Source organism: Pieris napi, chromosome Z, assembly GCF_905475465.1.
Source record: "Pieris napi chromosome Z, ilPieNapi1.2, whole genome shotgun sequence".
Taxonomy (NCBI): domain Eukaryota; kingdom Metazoa; phylum Arthropoda; class Insecta; order Lepidoptera; family Pieridae; genus Pieris; species Pieris napi.
This window is the reverse complement of record NC_062259.1, coordinates 12,169,253-12,195,269: the sequence shown is the minus strand read 5'-3', so window position 1 is coordinate 12,195,269 and position 26,017 is coordinate 12,169,253. Positions and strand designations below refer to the sequence as shown.

At 34.7% G+C, this 26,017-nt stretch overlaps 1 protein-coding gene across 1 annotated transcript in view; it reads left to right on the top strand.

Annotated features, from left to right (window-relative positions):
* Window positions 1-19,504, top strand: part of LOC125062779 (failed axon connections) — a 37,444-nt gene extending 17,940 nt beyond the window's left edge. The window contains exons 2-6 of the mRNA XM_047668935.1: window positions 11,877-12,012; window positions 12,363-12,565; window positions 13,000-13,137; window positions 14,375-14,635; window positions 15,300-19,504. Coding sequence (XP_047524891.1) covers window positions 11,877-12,012; window positions 12,363-12,565; window positions 13,000-13,137; window positions 14,375-14,635; window positions 15,300-15,374 — 813 coding nt within the window. The 3' untranslated portion in view covers window positions 15,375-19,504. The remainder of the gene's footprint in view (window positions 1-11,876; window positions 12,013-12,362; window positions 12,566-12,999; window positions 13,138-14,374; window positions 14,636-15,299) is intronic.
* Window positions 19,505-26,017: the final 6,513 nt, after the last annotated feature.

Below are 26,017 nucleotides of genomic sequence, written 5' to 3'. Positions count from 1 at the left end.
TCCTGTTAAGTAATGAAATTGCATTTATCGTCTTCTGACCTATGGCCACTGAATTATTTGTTTTATACTGAATATTTTAAACGTGGAGTCAATAAGCCATAGTATTTTAAAGGACATATTAATTAATGTTTAAAGTGTTAAGCTAATTTACTTGGCACGTTCTTGTAGGGTTATCGTAATATAAATTTCATAGCATCAGATCTTACGTTGGTATTTTTTTATTTGGTAACGCTGTTTTGTGTTACGTAAAACAATTAATTAATCAGTTGAAGTACACTGCGCAGTATTGCGTTCTTCAAGGAAATATGAAGTTCCCCAAGGATTTTCTTAGCCAGAGACGATACGAAAATAGATCTTCGAAGGTTTTAAGAAGACATATGTAAATCTTAGCGTGTCTCACCGGGCGAGTCGGCTAGCTATTTCAACATTAGGTCGTAATTATTAAATTGTTCACTCTTATATATATATATTTTTTTACTATATTCTCTTATATGAAATAGAGTTAAGCTTAAACTTAAGTCCATTTATCACCCCATAATACATTGTCAACAAAATATTAGTCATTTTAATAAAATGCTGTCATACATTATTGAAAATGTCTCGGTATGCATCGACATAGTTATAAAAATATATCCTGTACTTGAAACCCAGTTTCGATTCGTCTTGTACCGGTTTACACGTTGATTTCCTTGGTGAGGTCATTGAATAGTTGAGATCCTTTTACGGAATACCTTAAACTGTATCATTATCAAAGCCGTGCCGGGGCTCACATAACGAGAATACAATAACAAGTGAATAAAATATTAAAATACATGTTCTTCGCATTCCAAGCAATTTACTTGTGAATTATTATTCAGTTTCACGATGTGTCTTCTATAAGTAATCTGTATTTAAGGAAACTAACTATCGACTAGTTATTAAATACCTAGTCAAAATTTAGTTTCGTTTAATAACTTAGTTATGTATAATGGGCACCGCACCACCATACACCATCCAAACCATCGAACAAACCTGAATAAACCAAATGAGTTCCAAAAGCAAGCAAGCAACAACTAATGATTTCGTATTCAGTACGTAATCCAATAGTTTTCTCTATTAACGTTTAGTGAATGTAACTTACCGTTGTTTCATAAATATGATAATATCCATGTCTCATCGTCTAGACCACAGTGAACCTACGTAAGGGCGTAGAATCGTCAAAGGGCGTGGGCGTGGCACATTCCTGAACAATAGATATAGCGAATCTACGCTTAAACAGTACTGATTCATAGAGTTAATATACGAAGCCCATAGCCTCATTAACGTTAATTAAAGACAATGCTCTTCGTTATGGCTTGGGAAGAACAATACTATAGTTGTCTGTGTGTACCCTTATGAGCGAAATTAGGCTTTATTCCGCTGTTACTAAGGATCTGAATTGGATCACGCAACTTGACAAAACGAGACGAGACTTTTAGTTAGTTTTAGCTAGTGTAATGAGACCGATTCAGCTTTTATAAGAGCGTTATTATATTAAGTTGGACTTAGTTAACGTCCCCTTATAAGTTATACACAGTTGTAAAAGCTTGAAATTGTGTATGGTTTTATGCTTTTTGCATAACAATTTTCAATGCGGGAATTTAATTGATTTACCTTTAGAATTTAACTGAACATTTTCAAATGTGTGACACCGTGACTCACCTTTATGCATCAGTTTTAGTTACTATAAATATTACTTCGGCACAGATAAACTTCTATTGAAATTTTCATTTCTTAGAACCGAAAGAGTACCGAATCCCTTGCAGTGTTTACGTTAAACATTTCGTAACATAAACAAATTTCTTAGTTCGTGAGTGCCTGTAATCTATCATTTCCGGCCATCAAAACATTAAGCAGAGATCACATCTTGAGCTCATTACACCGGGAAGCGCCAATTATGGGTATCAGAACGCATTTCATAAATCAATGTACGCTCACGCAATGCCCTAAATAACGAAATTATAAATGATTTTTTTATAAACATGTTTTTTTTATTTTCGATTCGTTCGCGTGTTAATCTACACATGATTATATTATATCACCGTAGTAGTTTAAATGGATATATAAAGTAGGCTATTTGTATATAAGAAAGAAACCATCGCCTTATATTGTTTTTTGTCATTTTAAGTGATACCGTCGCCCATGAACCCTCTCAAATTGACGGCCATTAAAAAATTGGTTCGCTCTCTTCTTGAAGAACCCTAAGTAATTTTTTAAGAAAGAATACGAAGGGCGGTCTTTGCATCCACCACCGTGTGGTGAGCGTCCCGTTGAAGGAAGCCCAGAGATTATGGGCCTAGATGAAATAAACTAGTTGCAAAATTGTATGATTATTTTGACTAAAATACATTTAATGCCAAAATGGAATTTTCAGCTGGTAACTTTAGGAATTAATATTGCTATCTATTATATGATTTCGGGACGATGTTTTAACTTCCAACTTCAAGTTATCTAATACTGTAGACGGGATGGGACAAACTTTTATATCTTTTTATTGTTAACTCGTAAGCGAATAAAGCCAATTAAACGACCTAATTGAGTATAACAAGTAGTAATAGTGAGGCACAGGAAACAGATGCAACATAATTCTCTGCTGTACGGATACTGGCAGGAAAGCTTCGAAGATTATTTCCTTGATTTGCAACCATATATCACAGATTACATTGGAAATCGACTTTCTATGTCGTATTTGTGGTCTCATCGTTTACGCTCGGATTACGGAAGTATGGCATTCTGTTCACAGTTGTAAGCGACTTGTATTGTATTTTTACATATACCACCGAGTTCTGTGGTGAACTCGCCTAAAACAGTTAAAATATTACTTTTAATTCGTTTTGCAACCCAATCCTATGATAAACTCTACCATATTGTTTAATAAATTGTCAATCTTTCTAAATCTACAGAAGTTTATTTGTCATTTAATGTTTCGTTGAACTTGCTTATCGGTAGTCATTTGTGTTATCAGGGTACAAATATGTGCCGACAATGTAAAGATCTATCACATTGTCTTTCATACATACTACATTGTCAATCTCCCTTACGCTACAGAAGCTTATTATTATTATATTTCGTTGATGCTGTGTTTTCATAGAGTTAAACAATGTCTACAATGTAGAGATCTTATTAGCAGATAATTATATTCGAGTTTGTTGGTTACTAAAATATATCTCTTTTATTATAAAGGGTTTTACCCTACATTACTTAATTAAAAAACACCTTTAAAAAGTTTATATATTAGAAGAAAATTATCTACGCATCTGGTTAGAAAACAATTATGATATCATAACGTTACTGTTATTGTTTACTTGTATTTATTTAGCCTTCGCCGTAATTTCTACAATTCAAAATCCTTATTATCTTGTAATAAAGGCCAAAATACCAAACCATGACACGAATTGACTAAGCAAAGAATCTCTATAACAGCCGCGTTTAATCTCTCTTTGTTACGTTCCCTAGTGTTATAATTCTTTTTACAATTGTATTGTTCGAACGCCCCACTTCTTGGTTGCTAACTCCCCTCGACGCACTTAATGGACGAAACTTGAGTTCATTGGGGTGACACATTTCATAGCGATTACGTCATCATATTTGTGAACAAAATTTTAAAGATGCACTCTGATGCATTTCACCCAAATAACATTTTTAGTATTTTTCGATGGAAATTTCATGTTTTTTTAATTACGTCAGGTTACGATCGGGAATAAATACCTACGACTTCAGGTGCACGTACGTCCGCTATTCCGTAGGTCTCCGAGTTCGATTCCGTAGGTCTCAGAGACAATTATGTTATAACGCTAATTAAAGATTTAAGTTGACGCCTAGTAGATAGTAACGGTGATTCCAGAGCAGCCCTGCGATTCTGTAACTCACTTTTCGAACTCACACAGCGGTTTTTGCATCGGCGGTCGCTCTCAAATCAGTCGTGAAGCAGTCATTTTATGATTTGGCATTCTGAAAAGGTGTGAGCTTGTAGTTTATTGTTTATCAGAATGCCAAATCATAAAATGACTGCTTCACGACTGATTTGAGAGCGACCGCCGATGCAAAAACCGCTGTGTGAGTTCGAAAAGTGAGTTACAGAATCGCAGGGTTGGTGCTTTCCTCGCTCAACGAATAAGTATCGCATTACAGCGAGGGTATGGCAGTGTTAAAGGTGCACTGCCACAGGGACCAAACTTTTAAATTTTCTATTTTTAGCTAATTATTATTATTATTATGTCGGATATGAATATCTTAAATTTTCCGACATTATTTTGTACAATCACGATATTATTTTGTTCTAAATTCAAATTTTAATGATGCCTTTATGCCGAAAGTAGCTACTTATCATACTTTATCTTTAGATTTGTTTGAGACTATGGTCACACAATTATACTCGTATAACTTTAAATACCTTAACCCGCGATATATGAATTATTGCGCAAAATGAAGGTACATTCTCAAGTATTGTACGCAAGCATATCCGAGAAAATGCTGTTTTACAAATATCACTAAAACAGCAACATAAGCGTTTCTCAGAAAGCCGCTGTAAGTAACGGTGCATTGTTGATCTTTGTTTACATTTTAGTTTAAAATTAACATCGATTTAGGACTTCCGCATACACTGTATTAATAGGGTATGATTGCACTAACATCGCATAGTATATAGAGAAATTAAAAATGTATGTAGTGTGAACATTAAAAAATTAAAAAAATCGAGTGTAAAAGTCTAAAAACAACACTTTTCTATATTCCCATACAAAATATTCGTAATAATACTTAAAAGTCAATTTGAACTTAAAGACCATACCATAAAGTTTAAGTGTTAGTGGAGGGGTTCCTGGAAGGTAAACTTTTATTTTTTGACATAATGTATTTGTTGTCTTATCAACTTTTTTTTATCTTACTAGCTAGACCGGTGTCCCAATTAGCAGAATAAGTATTAAAAAAAAATAAAGAATCGACTGTTAGGCGGTACAATGTTCGCCAGGTCAGCTAGTATTTAAATATAATAAGCGTCGGAATAGTACATAAGTGGGACACATGTTATCATTCCCATAATAAATTAAATATTCTCTTTCGGGAAACGTCGCGACATGTTATAGGCTGTAATTACGACAACGACGTCGCTTGAACTTAATAATTCTGTATGCGGTGGGTCTTACCATGTTATAATTAGTGGATACGGGTTGGAAGTACAATGGTTTGTTTGATAGTGAGGTCAATGCGCGGCACGCTCGAAATAGCCATAGAAGGATTTTACTTGATAACAATAACACTCATCATATAAAAATATACTGTTATATGGAATTCTTATTCATCGGGCGTATTCATTAATCATCGTTATTATTATTACTATGTAATTGTTTTTACATATGTAAATAAGTATTTTAAACGTACAGCGCGTGGGTTTGTTTTTGTCCCAGTCAATATTAGTTTCGGGGTTTTGTTGCACAGAGAAAACTGATCACTGGCCATAACTTGTCATCTAAATTGTGTTTGGTTCTGCCAAAAGGACTTCATACATTCTCTGTATTGATGGTGAAAGTGGTTATTGAAGCCAATGGCCGGTGGAAAGTTTCCTCCTGTGAAAATACGTGATTATCATAACCCACGACAATTTTCCGTTTCGCAATCTAATATTTCTCGTTGCGCATTTCTATTAAATTGAAAAATGTAAAATTCTTCCATAAATCCAATACGTCGAATTATCCTTCAGAAATACATGGCTCCCAGAGATTGCGTGTTAAAGGCCCCTATATGTTACTTTTGTAACTTTAGATATATACATAGACTTGAAGTTAATCAGCGTAACTGCTTTTACTTACTTTTTATTGTAAGGTATACAGGCATTGATTACTACCATTTTGAATTCCATTGCTTTTCGTATTATTCCTATCCTTATAGATAATAATTTTCAATATAAGTAAAACTGGGCGCGTCCAATGGCGGTCGTTACCCTGCCGTCTGCGACTGCGCGGACCTGGCATCGACCAACCAGCCCCGCTGTTCCCAGGCACGCGGGGTGCGCCCGACGAAACCCTGTCTGATACACACACAGACGATATAGCCTAACAATAGAAGTACTGTCAACTTAGAAATTTTAAACTTTGCTATTTCAAACAAGAATTGTACTGATTATACTAATAAATGGAGACGGAAATTATTGCTTAAAGGCGGAAGGGGATAAACGATCGTGGGTTCGATTTATCTACATCATTAATGTCTAAAGTTAATCGTCACGCATCTTATACGCGATTGGCGGGCTCTACCCTTTTGGGTAACTAAAATTTCTTCAATAAAAGAGAAATTCGTTGACGCATAGGGGATTTAAATACATGATCTGATGAATGCGAACACAAATGCTTGTGGTGTATTCACAACGTTGTTAAAGTGCTTAATTATGCTAGGCACAGAGATTTTCACATTAAATCTTCTTGGCTTTATGCTAAATGAGCTCTCATGCGTCGTCGTCTCGACACATTTTCATATTACCCACTTTGTATGACGCCTAAGTAATTGCTTGGATAATTTATGTAATCATAAGTTCAAGTAAATTCTAATTTCATTCAATTTTGATGAAAGTTATAGAGAGTATCGAGAATTTTTTATCAAATATACAGTTCTGGATTTTCCAGTCTAAAATCCATTATTGATATATATTTCATACAATTTAATTCAAGCGTAAAAAAGTGTCAAATCTTCTTTAATTCACGCCTACTCCTTCAAAAATGCTGTCCGCTGGTATTGGCACACACACACTAATAAACAAAATTATCGTTTGTGTTGGTTTCGTGATTCATTTCCGTATAACTATTATCAATTTTACAGTTAAATATTCTTTTTTAAAGAATAACGCCCAGTAATTATTTTAATTGCAAAATTCAATAACTAGACGAAAGGTGATACGATTCTCACGTAAATAAAGAATTCAAAGTGTCCGTCAGAACCGGTAATAGTAGACTGCCGACCCATTAGGGTTGTCGCTTAACATGCAAATGCACTTTCCACCTACAAAATCGTCTGCAGTGGTGGTTTACCCCTCTATAAGATATGCCTTGTTTGGCGTGGGCGTTAGAAAACACTGATGTACTATATTTAGCTGTTGATTTGAAGATTTGTTGTATGGTGGGGAAACTAGTGTTAAATAGAGTTTATACTGTTGTTGGCAACTACTATTCGGCTATTACACTTTTGTATAGTCAAAATTAAATTACAGTATAACGGTCCGCAGACGGTCAAATTATTCAAAACATTTCCGTTTCTTTAACTTAAAAAAATCTCTTAAACATTTTAAAGTAGTAAACTGATGATCAACCCTAGAGTGAATTGAATACGTTGGCATCCCAGGAGCATGGCTATAAATTGTCTTAGCGACGGTAATTGAACATCGCTGATAAATTTTCATTTTTAAACTTAAGCATAATATGCGTTTTTTTGCATAGTCAACACTGCCATAGCAATTTCAATCATTGTTTATCAAGCAGGAATTAAATTGTAACACATATATTCATGTCATGATAAATAGTGTTTTTAATTTCGATGCTGATTTTATATTAAAGAGAAGTGAAGTAATGGGTAAACACAAAAACAATGAACCAATTATAAATTTCACCATTCAAATGCGTTATCACTGATTTCTGAGGTTCTGAGACTTTATTTAGTGCAAAATATTAGAAAAATTTCCAGCTTCCACACGCCTATCACATGTATTCACTTCAAACAATTATTAAGTTGTTTACAGATGAAACTTTCATTTCTTTAACTGGCACTTATTGCGAACGAAATTTGAAAAAACAGACAATTTATTCTTTACTTTTTCTTATTTATTAAACTAATTGTATGCATAAGCAGTTAAAAAGACAAGAATTCCATGGCAGTTAAATCCCGCAGTTGCAATCACCATCACCCTTATTCCACCCACGTACATTAACCTGTTTCTGGATGCAGGAAGCTTGGGATCGTGTGCTTATGCTAATCCAGCGTCCATTTTGAATAGCTACTTGATCTCTTTACTTATCATGTGATAAATATATCGTTGTAAACAGTTTTATATTGTTGTGTGCATTTAACATTCGCTCGAACGGTGAAGGAAAACATCGTGAGGAAACCGGCTTGACATAGACCCAAAAAGTCGACGGCGTGTGTTAGGAGGCTGATCACCTACTTGCCTATTAGATTGAAAAATCACGAAACAGATTCAGAAATCTGAGGCCCAGACCTAAAGAGGTTGTAGCGCCACTGTTATTTTTTTTAAAGGAGACCATTGAGACCCCTGAGGAAGGTTTAGTTTTAGGGAAATTGAAATAAATAAAAAAAATCCGAAATGGTCGTAAAAAACTTTGCAAATGCCAAAACGCACGAGGCGCAGACGGAAACAAATGTGACATGTTTCTTTGTAGTGTGTAAAATAATATAATATTTTTATAAAAATGTATGGATCTTAATGCAAGCTGTATATAAGTCGTTTATGCTTATGCTGACATATTTAAAACAATTCCATCACGTCATACACACCGGGAACAATAAAAAATACAAGGACATTTATGGAGTTTTCGATGAAATATCTACTTATTTACTTACGCATAACGTACCTCTACGGTTTTATATAAATTGTATGTCGAACATAATTAGCTAGGCTGTTATTATAATAAATGATTATAATGGTATCTTTATACGAAGTATAAAGATATTGAGCTTAAATAAAGCTCAAAATTTTCTTATTTTTAAAATAATAATCATTATTCTTCATTATAATCTGATAGAGTCAAGTATAAGAGAGCTTAAATAACATCTGAATAGTCGTAATTTGTAAAGTTAGAAATCTGTTATTAGCAAAAGCTGTTTCATTCAAACGGTTACATTTGTGAGGTATTGAGTTTTCTGTGTAGGTTACTTTTGAAATACTTTATATAAAGGAATATCTCAAAAATTCAAGGAAACCAATCTTTCAATTTCTGTAATCATCGAAAGAAATAATTAAATTTGATGTTATGATTTATGTGCGTCCAAAAATAACCCAAAATGATTGGCTTTAATTGATAGACCAAACATGTTCTTATTATTACATCGTGTGACGTTTTAGTGCTTTTTTAATAGAAACTTTTTTGTTTAAGAGAAACAGTGACCCGTCTAAAGTCAGTTAAATCATTAATTGTGCGATAACAAAAGTCGAACGGGACCAAAGCATGTTAATTGTTTAATTCGTCCTCCTTCCGTGGGATCTCTTTGTTCGCGAAAGAGAAAACAAACACGATCGTTAGTACTGTCTAGAAATTGTCGGTTGTTTTATGTTACATGTAAGTTCAACAGCTTCAAAAATATTTAGCTTATTAGTAATTCCAAAATATAGTAACAGTTGTATATAGTTTGTATTAAATAAAAACTTAACATCACGAATGGTATTGGGAATATGTCGTTAAATTTGAATTTAGAATACGTTGCGTAATAGTAGCTTAAATTATCTTAAAGTTATTTGAGATAAGATTACTGCCCGCAACCCACCCACATATCGGTATAGCCAAGGAAATCACATTTAGTTGTGTAGAGGACGCTAGGTAGTGGTGAGGCCGCTGAACCCAAAATCAATACAGCTGCCTTTCTCCCCTCCCGCCGCGCGGGTCTGCCCGTCGCCATAGATACCGGAGATAAACCACCCGCACACATCCACTGAGAGCTATTGTTAGAAATTGTTTAAACGTGGTAATTGTAAATGCTCATACATTTTTAGTACATATTATAACATCCTTTTTGTTACGTATGGGTTTCCTATAATTTGTTATGTATGTAATTTTACAGGGAAAGACGAAATAATACTTAAAATAATATAATTAGAGATTAAGTGAGGTTAGTTGTCTTCGTTTTAAATTCAAAGATTCAATAATTACTTTTAAATATTTTTAATTTTCAGAATAACTGTCTCGTAGCTACTTAGTAATAAAATTGTGATTCTCGAATTTTAAAATGTTCTAATTTAAAACTCGTTCAAACTTTCGATGAGTAGATCCCTTACGCGGGAATGAAACCCCGTGCCTCTAGACATATTAATAACTTGTTTTCATAATAATTAGACCGATGTCTTGATTATGTTAATGAGTTCAAAAGCTTTATGATAACACTAAACATTCGTAAATTGTTTGGTTTTAATAATTTGCTACCAATTGAAAATAGTTTCTAATCATTTCGATACTATTTAAAACATAATAAAATGTTATTATAAGATTATCAAAATGCTGGCGTTTGCCAAATTACTAAAATCAAATGTATGTAATTGCGAATTCTCGATGAAATATAAAAGATGTCGTAATATGCAGTTAAAATAAATAGTGATATTTTTAGGCAATAGGGTTTAAAAACTAAATTTTGGTAATAGTCACATTTTACTATAAAACATACGCTTAGACCCTATACCCCATATTGTGTAAGACTCTGGTTTCTGTGGTACTTTAGAAATATTGATTGTAAATCGCAGACCAGACTGACGTAGGGACGCCTACTTTACTTCGCATCAAAGAGATAATGACACCTCGTCTGAACTGAAATATTCGCTCTCTAAAGTATTAGCAAATTTTGTTAAAAGCCATTCCGCCTGTCCTTTGTCCTTGTCAAAAACACACCTGTGGTAGCTCGAGAAACATAAGTTAATTATTTTTATATTTATTTGCTTAAAGCATTAAAGGGAAGTTTTTATTTTTATTTTAGTATTCGATTTATCTACATATTTTTAATTATGATTGATTTTTCTTGAATTTTTCGATATTAAGAATTAAATAATATTGGTATGTTTTCTTATTTATATTCTATTTTTTATTCGAGAACAAAGACATAGTAGCCAGAAATGAGTACAAACTGTTTTGATAAAAAAATATATGCAATTTTGTGAAATGAAAGTATCTAAATATGAAAAATACACGTATAGTAGGTAATAAATGTATAGTAGGTAAAATCCTGTGGGTGGTTTTTAATTATAAACAATGATGAGCCGCTAGCGAAATTTTTGCGAATATGTATAATATACTAGCCTGGTATAACCCACGCATACATACCTATGTAGGGTGGGGTGGTAAAAGGTCTAAAGCGACACCCCGCCCGGGCTAACGCATGCGCCCCAACTATCCCAGGTTGTTGCTATGCCGGTAAAAGTACACTGATATGTCCATCCAACATGGCGGGTGAAAATTGATTTATAGACGCCTTCCACTAGGAACTTTGCTCGCCAGGTTTTATCGGGCAGTGCACTTTATAACGCATGCGCACTAGATTCGGAGCAAACAAAATTTGAATTTCGAATTGCGAATGCTGTTTCCATTTACTTCCTGTTGATATTGCGAAGGTAAGCTTTAATACTGCGATTTTACAGTTGAGGCTGTATTTATTAAAGGCTAATGCGTTGCGTGCGCCATGTTTTGAATGAGAATAACATTTTGGAAATTTAACCGCCATATATTTGGCTATTGAACATTTTAACCTTCGTTAGTCTAAAGTAAATCTCTATATATATATGTTATATCAGACTCTTAGATCATATTCTTAGAGAGCATTATAGTTTTAATGCATTTTATCTGTGAGAATGATACTTGTACAAAACGAATGCCATCGTGAAACACAAAGGCTTTTGTTGTAGTGTCTTTGAGTGTAATCTCTCACTTTAATAATGCTGCGAAATTAGAAATCTATTTTATATAATGTATATACCTTATCTTAAGTTGTTTCATGAAATATCTTTTTAATTCTGTGAATCTTTGGAAACTTGCTTTAAATTGCTACAAAATTGTCTTTTCACTTATTAGACACCTACCTATCGCTCCTGTCAGCAACTATCTATCCGTTATAGATATAATTGAGAGATATATGACAAAAACGAAAACTCGTTGTTTCAGAACGTAGACCACAAAGCGAAGTTCAGGTCTAAGAAAGGCCAGCTCCCATTCATTGAGTTGAACGGTGAAGAGATCGCTGACAGCACCTTCATCATCAAGCAGCTCTCCGAGAAGTACAACAAGGACCTTGACGCAGGTATTTTATAGAAATTATTTTTAAAAAATTGGTACATGCAATTAATAAATAGATCTTCTGGAACTACTGTCTGTCTCAAATACCTTAAAAACAGCCTACGGTATTATATTTATTATACAGATAACGAGATTTCCAGACCCCGCCGACACAAATTCATTTAGCGACGCTAGACTTCCGCGGGGGCGTTGTTTCGGGTCATGACCTCCCACAATCAATAAATAGGTTTTGGCTCGCTCGAGACCCTGGAAATCCCAGGCGACCTACATAGCCGATCCTAGATAGACGCCTAGGCGTCGCGCATGTGCACTCGGTGCATGCCAATGTCAATATATTTTGTAACTTTCGTGCAGCCCTAACGCCGGAACAACGTGTCGTCACTCATGCTATGGTATCGATGATCGAGAATCATCTATCATGGGTGATGCTCTGGTGGCGTGCCAAGTACCCGGATAGTGTCATCAAGGGTTACCAGGTCAACTTGCAGAACGCTCTTAACACACGTCTGCCCAACGCAATCTTGAACTTCTGCTACAAACTCACCTCTGGACGTAAGGTTAGTAACTTTACAAATTTCAGCTTGCATTCTGTTAAATATTTTTTTAATATACTGCCTTTGTCCATTTGCTTTTAATAGAAATATCTGGAACCTAGATCGAAGCTAGCTAGGTCCGGGAAATCCTCCCTCCCCCCTCCCTCCCCCTTTAGTACATCGCAGCCATTTTGCCCCAAGCCATGTTGCTATGTAACTGCCACCCCACACCCCCTTGGGTAGGAGCGTTGGTGTCGTTTAAATAACGATGCACCTGTTGCACTCCTATCTATTTCGCGTTCGACCGTGATACCGAAATGTTGATAAAGGTAGCGTCGGTGCTTATGTAATTTAGCTACAGTAGTTGCTTCAATATCTGCGACAATTGGTATTGCTCTTTTGTGGGTTAGCCAATGCAATAAGTTTAAATTCCTTGTTCTATACATTTTGAATTTTAGGGGATGAAGAAGGCCAAAGCCCACGGCATCGGGGTACACAGTCAGGAAGAGATCATCGAGTTCGGCAAGAACGATCTCCGCGTGCTCTCGGACCTGCTCTCCGACAAGCCTTTCTTCTTTGGAGACGAGCCCACTCTTGTGAGTATCTGTTACTTTTTTTTTTGGTGCGCGGTTTGCTTAGTTATGATATGTTGCAATATGATTTATCAATGCTAAATACGAGTATGTTACGGGGTTATCAAATTCAAATTCAAATTTAATGACGTGGAATAAGTGATACATGTATCTTATGTTCCATAATAAACATTTTTTTTTTTTGTTTATTTTATCAAATGCTGCTTTGTAAGCATAGCTTTATCCTGAAAGCCTTTGTTTTTATATTAATTTATATTCAAATCAGCTTTATAACGTTAACTTGAATAATTATCGGGCTATAATAATAACTGAATTGTTTAAATTTTCTTTATATTAATTAAAGTTAATTCTTAAATTTAATCAATAAAAACGCTAATAATAATCAATAGGCTGCTCACATTTGGTCTAGGTAATCAATAACTTAGATCGACAATCAAATTTCAATCTTTTACAAAATTTATCTAATGCAAAAGTGTTGGGTTAATTTTCCGGAGAAAAAAATAATTTGATGTTATTTTTTGTTATGATAACTTTTTTTTTTTTTTATAAAACAGGGGGCAAACGGGCAGGAGGCTCACCTGATGTTAAGTGATACCGCCGCCCATGGACACTCTCAATGCCAGAGGGCTCGCGAGTGCGTTGCCTTAAGAGAGCTATTATAAAAAATCAATAAGACAAACGGTGTACTGCCATATTTGGGGAATAATACCTATCCCCCCCATATTTGGGGAGACAGGGGGAATATACATGTTTGCACTTGCTATACGTAGCATTGTTTTCACTTAATGAAAAAGGGGGCGTGGGTAGGGGTGGGGTGTCGTGGAGGCTCCAACGCCCAGGCTTTTAATACTTTCCGACACAATCAATAATAATCTAGCCGGGGCAACAGCCGTCTAGGAATTTAATTAGTGGGCGATTTCAAGTTTCGTATTTTATTTTAGGAAAATTGTTTTTCTAGCAATTATTATAGGTAAAGTGTGCGTTTCCTAATCCTAAGGCCGTGTTGAAGACTGGTTCTAACCAATCCTTTGGTTCTACCGAGTCCAATTTTTAGAACGATCTCGAATAAATATTTGATATTAGTTGCAAATTTGTATTACCTAGTATCAGCACTTTCCATGTCTCAATTTAACGCAGTGAAATAAATGTTATAAAATATATTCATCTAATACGCCAGTAGTCCAGAAATTTCCCTTCTAATTTTGAATTTATTCTTATGTGTTTTTAATTTTGATTACAGCTTGACGTTGTGGCATTCGCGAACTTAGCCCAACTTCACTTCATTGACAAAGAAGTGCCGCACCTGTTGCGCGATGCTATGAATGAGTCGTTCCCGAACCTAGTTGGTCTAGTGTCTCGTATCAAGGAGCGCGCCTACCCCGACTGGGACGAGATTTGTGTCAGCGAGGTCGCTCCTCCTGCCAAGAAGGAGGCCAAAGAGACCAAGGAAGGCACAGACAAGCCAGAAAAGCAGCCGCTTGAGGAGGCAGAGAAGGAAAAGGTAGGTGTAACAATGATTTTTTTTGTAAAAAATTTAAAAAAAATTAGTGCCGCTAGAACCTTTTTAGGTCTGGACCTCAGATTTCTGTATCTGTTTCATGATCATTTCTCAATCTTATAGGCAAGTAAGCCTCCTGTGCCTGACCCACGCCATCGACTTTTTGGGTCTATGTCAAGCCGGTTTCCTCACGATGTTTTCCTTCACCGTTCGAGCGAATGTTAAATGCGCAGATTGAAAGTCCATTGGTGTACAGCCCGGGATCAAAGCTACGACTTCAGGGAAAAAAAGTCTGAAACCTCTAAGCCAACACTGCTCTAGTAATAAGGGAGCGTTCAAGTATTACGTAACGAATTTTGGGGGAGGGGTCCTTTTGTAAAACGTTACGATGGGGGGGGGGGATTGAATTACGCGTTATTGTTAATATTATTTTCGACTTTCCACTTTTGTACACCACATAATGGTAACTTTTAAGTATAAAGAGTCACGGTGGCAAGGTGGTCACGTAACGTTTTACTATACTGTACAGCTTGGGTACAGAAAAACGTTACGGCGCGTTACATGGGTCCCCCCATGTAACGGTCAATAATTTACAAAAATTGCGTGACGTAATACTTGAACGCTTCCTAATATAACAGTTCAAAATTTAAAGAAAAAAAAATTTCAGGACGAAAAAGAGGAGTTAGCTGAGAAGGAGCCAGAAGACAAAGAGAACGAGAAGGAGAAGGAGAAAGAGAAGTAAAATAGAAAATCGAGTAGCACCGTTTTCACATTTGAATTCACATCTGCGCTGTACTCTTTTGTATAAACACTATGAAACGGTGGCTTTTAGATTAACCCGTTTTATCGTAGATTTAATATAATCGCAGCCATACTGACATGCAAAATTACATTTAGGAGTGAGACTCGCTGCATTCTGTATATTAAAAGCGAGTAAATCCATTTGTCTTTCCCGTTCCTTAAGTTGAAACCGCGAACGCGTCGGTATTTATTGATATTTTCCCATTAGATTTGCTGTGTCGTTGTCGATATATTTGTGTAATATTTTGATGTGTTCGACGCTTGTTTCATTGTAATTGCAGATTTAAATTGTATTTTAACACGTAAGTAATTGTTTAGGTACTTACATTGTTAGATAATAATAATATTCAACTGGTATAGCATTGAATAAATTTAGTATTTACGGTAATTTAGAGCATTGGTAAAACTTTGTACTGTTAAGTATGGTCAGCGGATATTGTCGTTTCATATAGGTAGATATAGTCGGGAGCGTATTCATGACTTTTCATGTTAGTGCTATCTAGGAATATAGATTTATGTGCTCATATTATTCTCCACTTAAATTACATTGAATATTGTGAAATATAACAAATTTAAGTGTTAGTGTAGTTGATACCAAAAATTGGCTGATTTTTATAGTTAATTGAATAATATTGTATCGAGAAACGTTAAGAGCTCACGTGCTTAGACTTTTGGATATTCTTTATAATTAATTGGTTTTACACGCGTAAAGAAAATTTACAATTTACAAATTTTTGATAAAAATCGAATGTTTTTCAATTTTAATTGTAATTCATAGTCCGTAAACTTTTGATATTATATTATAGTTATTTTAAGGTTAAGAGTGTATCGGATATAATCTGTCCATCTAAAGGTCCGCGGCACTATTGCTAGTGACGTGTCTAGCGAACCCTTCTTAGCTTGATCACAAAATGTTAGACGTTACGCCTTCATCGTCGGAGGTTTCCTCCAACTCATCACCATCTCACGCATCTCATTACGAATCGTCACCTCACAATTCACCACCCACATCACTCCCCGCATCAGCTCCCGAATCCGTTGTGTCTTCACGTGAGGGGTCACCGACGCCCGATTCATCCTCCGCGGCGACGTCCCCGCACGATATTCCATCTACACCCCCTATGGACCAGATCAATCCTGTTTATTACAGATATTGTGCCATGCCTCGAGGGTTTCACTACTGGCCTCACAATTCACCTCCCACATCATTCCCCATATTTGCTCCCGAATGCGTTGTTTCTTCACGTGCGAGGTCACGGACGCTCGATTCATCACGTTCATCCTCCGCGGCGACGTCCCCGCAACATATTCCACATACATGTCCCACTAACAACCGGATCCATCCTGTTTATTACCCATATTATGCCATGCCTCGAGGGCTTCCCTACCGGCCTCACAATTCACCTCCCATATCATTTCCCTTGTTTGCTCCCGAATCCTCCCATCCTTCACCTTCATCTTCCGCGTCGATGTCCCGGCAACGTAATCCATGTCCCGCTGACGACCGGATCCATCCTGTTTATTACCCATATTGTTCCTTTTATTGTTATCTACCGCAACCGGTCCACAGATATCCTCCTCCGCCACCTTATTCGCAGACGCCCGAGGTCTCAGCCAAAGGCTTCCTGGCAACACCTCCATTATCGGTAACATCGACCCTATCGTCATTATCACCGTCGTCATTGTCCCCGCCAAAATCACCGGAAAGGGAGAGCGCAAAGGAGAATTTGCCATCACCTTCAGCGTCTTTGTCACCATTCTTGTCAAGTTTCCCATCAAAGCCGATTCGTGCTTCGACATCACTTCCACGTTTATCGTTTAAAATCCCACCACCACGTCCATCAACATCATCACGATCACAATCAATGATACCGCAACCACCAAACAAATCGTTAAAGAAATCCGTATCTGAACCAAATCTTCATGATCAATCTTAAATTCACTGTCTAAAATTATTAACGTCCGCGAAGCCTACTTTTATAATTCAATTTTTTGTATTGTGTTACACGGTAACAGAGCAAACCCCAGAGCATCCTACATGCTCGAAAAGGTACAAAATAGGACCGTCAGTCGATGTATAGACAAAATATATATTTTTTTAATTAACGTCCATATAATTTAATTATTCATTATGAATTTAACACATACATGTTTACATAGTAGGCTTAGTTTAAAATTTTTATTATATACGGATACTTAACGATATTTTCCCTCATCACACCCCCATAATCATATGAATTTTTTATGTCTCCATACTCATTGACTCTTCATCATCCACTTGGCGGTTATTATTGCTTTGTGAATCACCATCATCATCATCACCACTCATCATTAATTACTTGTCATGCATACATTTCATACTCGGGCCGTCACGCTAAGTTCGGAGCACAAATCTACAATAATACTCACAAAAGACTGTTATCTCCGCGGTAACTTCGTCTGGGTAAATTCACCAGCCTCTTAACATTTAGTTCACTGAAACAGGCTTAGTTCGTTATTTTTAGCCCGTTATATTTAGTTGAGCAGTCGTCTGACCTATATGGCAGTTTGGGGCGATGCATGGTTCACCAATGTGGGATCTTCTGAGACATTTTATAGGTAGGGCAGAGTCGTAGGACCTGCAGGGAACGCGGCGATACGGAATTTTTTGGTCGTGCGACTTTTTTACGTTTTTCTTACATATTTTTGTTGCTAGTTTTCTGTGTAGTGCATCCTCACACATACTTAATGGATCCAGGACTCGGACCAATTTTTATTAGCGTTTACAATAAGATGGGATGATTTATGGACAGATATAAGCACAAAGCTCTACGCGTTCCCTTCACACTCACGCAATGTGTCTGCATTGCGCTTGCGCCATTCCAGTCTCAAACCAAGCGCTCTTTCGCTAGTTGAAGGACTTCTAGACTAATTGTCGTCTATATACCATATATCTTAATCTAGTAGGTTAAGGGACTTGTAAATTTGATCGAAATCAACCGTTGTTCACAGAAGTAGATATCATAGCAAGTGTCTCTAAGCGAGTGACCTCGAGGGGGCACTAAATGATATTAGGTGTAAGTTAATTAATTCTAGATGTATACGCTGTTAAATAACAGCAAGTAGTAGTACAGTATAATTAAAATTAGTTAATGAAATTAATTTGAGGTTTGAAATTTTGATTTGACCATTTTTGGGGTAAGGTCGACGCATGTCCCTCCCGACAACTGCTAACCATCACTGCCACTTATAATTGGGTGTAAGAGTTAAGATTAAGGATGTTAGCATAGGATATGAGGCATAGATATATAGCTAACGTAAGGCAATGTAAGTATGGAACGTTCGACCATTCGTGGGCCTGTTTCAGTGCTTTCGGTTCCGCGTCGTATCGCATCTCGGACACAATCGGAAACACTTCGTTATCTCCGTCGTAATGTCGGAAGATTCGTGGGCAAAGCTCAATTCGTTCATTCACCGAGTTTAATTAGTTCATGAATCGTTCGACAGCCGAATCATTTCATTAGAATATAGCTCATTCTGATACGGTTATAAAAACCACACTATTTGTACATAAATTTATGAAATACGTGTTAAAGGAGATAACATTCGTTGGGCGTTATCCGGTTATGATTTAATCATACTTAGATGACTAACATTAGGCAAGTTCGGCTCAATTGTTGGGAATTGTTGGAGATAAGAACATTTTTCAGACCAGTGGTGGTTTTAACGCGAGCGTTTTCTTTGCCTCACAAAAAAAATATAGTATCTGTAATCACGTGTTTAATGTGTTGTAAGCTAATACCGTATATGACAAATTATTAGTAATTATTGTAGCTACGCTATTTGTTTATATTGTAGTTGTAGTCAAATATTATTTCTATTTAAATATAATTTCAATATTTTCTTTATCGTATAGTTAACGTGTTTTTCAATTAATGTGTCAATATATGATAAGTAATATTCAATTTAGATAGTACTGGTTCGCCATATTGTACTGTTTATACATAAAATAACTGAGCTTTCATTGGATACAATGTTCTATTAAGGATTTCGATGTAACATTCTGTCTACAATAAAGTATATATCTAATAACTGACACTGCTGGCGCTGTAAAGAGATGTATCACATCTATTTAAAGTGCTTAGCAGGAGCTTTTTTATTTCAATTAAGCCCTTTAGACACCCTATCTAATAAAATAAATTATATCTCAGTATTGTTATACTACTAGTTTGTTTAAACACCAAGAGTTTTTACAAAACACGGCGCAATAAAAGTAGATAAATCAATTGCTATATAATTTAGATTTATTGAAGCTATACTTCTTTAGGCGCGTTATGAAAAATTGATGAGAGTGAAATTTTACGATGCGCGCGCACCGTGACACAAAATTAACAGAATGAAGTTGCCCACGGAAGATGCTACGGCATTGGACATAATTTAAAAACATTTGAATAATAATAGAATTTATGTAACACTTAATGAAAGAGAATAATAATAAATATTTATTTATTTAATTTTTCAAATGTAAACTGAACTTTATTGACTATAATGACTCCTTTTCCAGTCTTTGATTATTTACTTGTAATTATTTGCATGCAATCAAAAACTATTTTTAATAATGCCAAAGAAGTAGGTATAACCCTTTACGCGTGTACATAAGTACACGCACCCTTTTTTGTAATAAAATAATAAGCAAATATCTAACAGCTTGTTGGTAGTAGAACAGAGAAATACTCAAAAAAAATTGAGTCTCAATAAAAATCCAAAAAGTTGGTTTTTTGAATTTTTCACCTAAATTTTGAGGTTATGTGAAAAATCTGCAAATACAAAAGTTGTAGATCTTTTTATTACCTCCAACTTTGCCATTTAGTTTTCTTCGATAGGACTTTTAGTTTTGCCGGAAATCGAGATAAACCGTTTTTTACCCTTAAAACTCCCCCCCCTACCCCTTCCCGACCTCAGATCGACCGTAATTTATTTTTCCTTTCATTTTGATCATATTCCCGTGCTTTTCTAATGGGTTTCATCCTACTGTAATTTTTTTTGGTTTCAAAAATTATCGGCACTGGTCTAGTTATAAATTTCCGAGTTTTAAAAATTGTAAAATAAATTTTATATTCGAGATACAGATGTACTATTAAATTTTTCGAGTTAAAGGAAAAATATGTAACAGAATCGCTGATTATTTCAAAGTATTGTTTGATGATTTTAAAAGAGTACCGAGAGTTTTTTCTCTCGGCCTACACCCTCTGTCTTCTTTGCCGATGAGTTGGGATGTCTACCTATAGGCCAGTCATTATAGACATTCGAAATCGAAAATTTGATAATGATTCCAAAAGTTTTCAAACTTCGGTCAAGTGAATGGTACATTGGGACGACAATAAATCTCATTTTGCAACCTTGTCCGCAGTCCGGAACATTGTTAAAATTGCAATTAAATTAATTTTTGCTGTATGGTCGTGAAAAAAATTCCAAAAGTTCTGCAAACTTGGGGAAGTTTTCGATATAATATTTCATATCACGTATAAAATTTGCAACCAACCTAAGTGTACGGAACATTTTTTGTTATTTATTTTATTTTCGATATATCTGTCAAATTTGCAGAACTTTTGGAACGTTTTCCTTCAGTTTAATAAAGAAAAACATTAATTTTTAATAACAAACTGGTCTACTATTGTAATGGAGCTTTTTGAGCTTAAACGGAACAAAACATTTTCGAGATCGAGTTTTCCGCTTATCGAGGTTCTATTTTATAAATATTTTTTTGATAAAATTGTGGTTTGCGCCTAGTGAATTTTTATGAGCAATTTCCTCTTGAAAGCCCTTGCCGCTTGAAACTACAAGGAGCATTATAAATAAGTTATTTAGTTATTTTAAATAACAAATGTTAATTTTCGAGCCGTCAAAATTAGTTATAGTGTCGTAAACTAATCCTACTACTACCAATAGTCTAATTTCACACGTCATCTAATATTTTTATATAAGAAAGCCATTTTAAGTAAGGAGTATGTATGAATCGAAAACTTAAGTCTGACTCTCCTTACTGAATCTCTACTTAAGCTTTAACTCCGTATGTCAAAATCCATAAACAATTTTCGCTCTTACCTTTACACCAGACGCTAAAGTTAAACCCCAATAAGTTTTAAATATACGAAAGCGATAAAAGTTGAAGTAGCGGCTTCAAACTTCAGTATGTGTTTTGATAATTTTTTATGTGGTTGATCAGCCTGATGTGCCTTATGGGGTTTAGATTCTTCGCCAAGTAGTTTTCTTTCAAATAATTTTTCGCCCAGTAGAAAATATATCTTTTCCGGAATTTGAACGCATTTTGGCTTTATTACGCGTGCCTACTATCTAGTCTGAACATAATTTTTTACATTGTAAAAACAGGTATGCGAAAAATAAAGGAATTTGTTTATGCATAAAGGAATTTATATATGCATGATTAATGTTAATTATTATTTGAATAGCAGTTAAATTATGGACTCAATACAAATTGGCTGGAAATTGATGCCCTACAGTGTCTAATGACGTCGATGAAATTCAATTTTGATACCAAAAACTAATTAAAATCGTTTTTGATAGTACTTTTTGGGTATGATTCAATTTCGAGATTCACTATTATATTAAAACTAGCTGACCCGGCAAACGTCGTTTTGCCATGTATATTATTTATAGGAAACATTTGCATAGTTCAATAAAAATAACTATCTACTATAATAAAAATAGGGGTTGATTGTAGTGGGGTGGTATAATAAAAAAAAGTTTTGTATAAAAAATAAAAATTTAGGGTTGTGACATTTAGGGGGTTAAAAATAGATATTTTCAGACTTACTGAATATGTATAAAAAAATTCATTATTCAGAGTATGGGATCGAACATTGTGACACTAGAATTTTATATATTAGATTAGTATGATTTTACAATAAATCTATACGTTTTACATAATTAAACGTCTTCAAGTAGTAATATAGTTCCTCACAAATACGGGCAACACGTAAAATGAAACCACGTGAGAGACGACTAATCTTTTTCTTACAAGGATTGTCATAGGTATATTAATGCAGACTCTCGATCGATCGCAAGAAATCTGGTTTGGAAATAATTTTAGATTATAAATCGATCATAGACAGCGGCCGTAAGTGTGATTCCCATATGTAAAATTTAATATTTTTTTGAGTTCCTTCGAGTTACGTGTCTTGGCTTGCTTGTACGCATTTTTTTATCAAGTCCTAAAAGAAAAATATGACCTTCATAATATTACAACATAGAAATTTAGTTTAATTTTTTTTTATACATGTAACTTCACTAAGGCATCATGGAACATTACGATCTAGCCTAACTTAAGACTAATAAGTATTTTAAGTCTAACCCGATTTACTAAAAATGATTTTTTTCACTTCCTGTTTAGTATTACTAACGTGCACTAACACTAATTCACTAGATCAAATGGTTTTGACCTTTTCAATCTTCTCACTAGGCCCGTGGTGTCAAAGAGTTGAAAAGCCTCGACATTCACGTTATGGTGGAATCTATGTTCGTGGGCTCTAGTTTAAAATGGAACACAAAAAATCAAAGAACATAATATGGGAAAAACATTTTTAAATCTAAATAAAAACTTAAACCTAATTAAAGTTACCTGGTGAGCATGTTCTACTTAATAATAGTTTGCGAAAACATACAAAAAATAACATGTTTGTGTTAAAGCAATTATGTTTAAAGTTTTATGTGTACTATTACTTTAATTTTAAATTTATTAGAGCAAAAATGCTTTAACGTTACAAAATGTCGACATGATTACATCAAAGGCGGAAGCATGTTTCTAAAAAATACACTTATTTCATAAGTAAGCTTAGTAATCATGTTACAAACAAATGTATCATAAATAAAATAAACATAAACATATTAATTCTTAATATTATTATTGATTATGAAAGAAGATAATATTATTCCATTATAATACAATAAAGGATAAAGTAAAAGGCAGGAGATTTTAGTCGGAAACGGAACATAAAGTAATTGTAAGGAATTCAGAAAGGAGGTCATATTGGGAACAAGAAAAGAAAATATGGCTCTACCATATATCTTCTCCACACTCACAAATATTACTATCAACAATACGAATCCATGCTAAATGAGGTGTACAAACGTGTCCTAAATGCATTCTGAAAATGATAGAAGTGACATTTTATAACTTTTAACTTTAAAGAACCATGGTTTACTCGGGGATCCTTGGTTGAATTTCAGGAAAAAGTTTGTCTTTGAACTGGCTGCTTCTCAACCACAGCTTTGACCCAAATGTCACCGACATGACAGCACGGACGGCTGATTCCGGAAATTTGTTTGTCAGGTACCAAGTCACCTACTTGCTTCAACCAATGAAAGCATCGAAATATCTATTCCATATCACTACAATAGCATTCAATAAAATATGATCGTACAAAATATCTATTATAAAGAGAAAAGATTTGTAGGTGAAATGGATAAATTACTGGACGGGTTTAAAAAAATTAAATTAGAATATTATTCCTGAGTAATTTATTTCCAAATTAAAGCAAAATACTTAGTCGTGCGAAGCAAGAACAGACCGCTAGTTCTTTATAAAATTAGTCCCTAACACCTCTCGCCAAAATGTGTTTTCAGTATTAAGCAATGAGTAATTAAAAACAGTTACGCTTAATCATTATGAAATGTATATTTTAATGTTATATGCAATACATTTATAGTATATGCGTAATATAATAACCCAATTACAAGGATATTTCGTGCACATTTTTATCACTAGAAAGATCCGGGTGGGCAATACGAACTAATATCAATATTAGATACTGCTAACAAAGCGCGTATGGCCGAGGTTCTCGGGGTTGCTTACGCATTCCACCTGGAAATCTACGGCATGGCCGTTTATCTCCACCATCTCCTTCATCTACACGATACGGGCGTACCTCTTCTTTTCCTTCTCTAGCTTTCATGAGGTTCTGCGCGCCCTTCTGTGCCACGTTGTGCATAGGAAAACATCAAATAAATGGAATTGCGATACATACTGAGGCGTGATGCTTTAGTTACAGCGGTGGAAGAAGATGGATTTCATTTCGGCTTTGTGATTAATTTGTCAATTTGCTTTATATGTCTTATCAATTACTATGTTTTATTTATTGTACAGTCAGAACCAGGTAAATGTTGTCACTTGCCTTATATGTCGTACTCTTCCCATCCTCGGTACCTACTCTACTGGCAACCTACTGCCATGACAACCGTATTATTTTATATTATATTCTAGTAAAACAAGTACAAAGCAGACACATTTTTTGCCTCTTGAAACTGGATATATTTGTCCTTCGACAACTCAATTATACAACCTTAACAGGATCTCAGTACAACAATAAGAGAGATTCGACCGTGCGAATAAAATAAATTATATGTTTTGGAAAGAAATACGCTTAACGCATATAATTTTTTACTGTCAAATTTTTTTGTTGAAATTTTTTAAAGGATTGAGGATTACGAATATTATTGACAGTGGGTTCGAAAAAAACTGAGGTCAATTGTAATTTTTCATATAGACATTAATTACAATTACTACACCATACAATTGTTTCCTATATATCGAAGATAAGTGAGCTTTTTTCAGTATATAATTAATTCTGTTTTGTTGCCAAAGCATTCTTTCTATATCACTGAATATTTAATAATAGCCGTCACATACCCAGATCTTTGTATTAATATCAGAGACAATATATACACAAGAAATATATTAATAGCACGAATAAACTCTTACATATTGGTTTGGCGTGGCGTGCGACTGCCATCTCTGTGGTCGTAGGTTCGATCTCCGTCCGTGCACCAAGGTCTATTTGTGCGTTTACGTGGACTCTATATGCATCTTACTCTGTGCGTTACGGTGAAGGAAAGAAATCGTGAGAAATCCGTAATTTTTGTGATTCAAAAAGGCGATACTGTTGGTTAGGTCCAAAACAACCATCTCTATTAAAAAACTAATAATCCCGAAACAAATTATTTTTTTTAAACCGCTAATTTATGTATTATTGTAATATGATAATGAGATGAACAGACTAATAATCTTTATGTTTTTGTATGTTCGTTTAAAATTGGAATAAAAAGAAATCCTAGTATAATGTTTAGCATATTCTCAAGTAAATAAAGATTCCTCCAAGTTATAATAAGCCTGAAGATGTTTAGAAAAAAAAACAAGGTTGTCTGAATTTTTTTTCCTAACTTACCTTTTTAATAGCTGCAACCAACATATGGAACATTTTGCTATACTTCCCCATAGAGGCTGTTAACTTTTCCCTAATAACTACCTCAGTACTAAACAAAATTTTTCTCTGCATATATTATTATTATTTATTTATTTGTTCAGATAAAATAATCCATCATTATGTTAGTATAAACTTACGGACTAGTGTTAGTATATTATTATTAAAAAGCTAAACATAAAAACCCATGAAATACCTCCTTAGAATTTAAGGAAAAAAATAAAAAAAACTCAAAAAGGTGCAGCCATCTTCGAGTTTTAAGCTTAGCGACATATTTTGCGTTTCATTTTTATTGAAATAGCTTATATCATCAAGCATTATTATTATT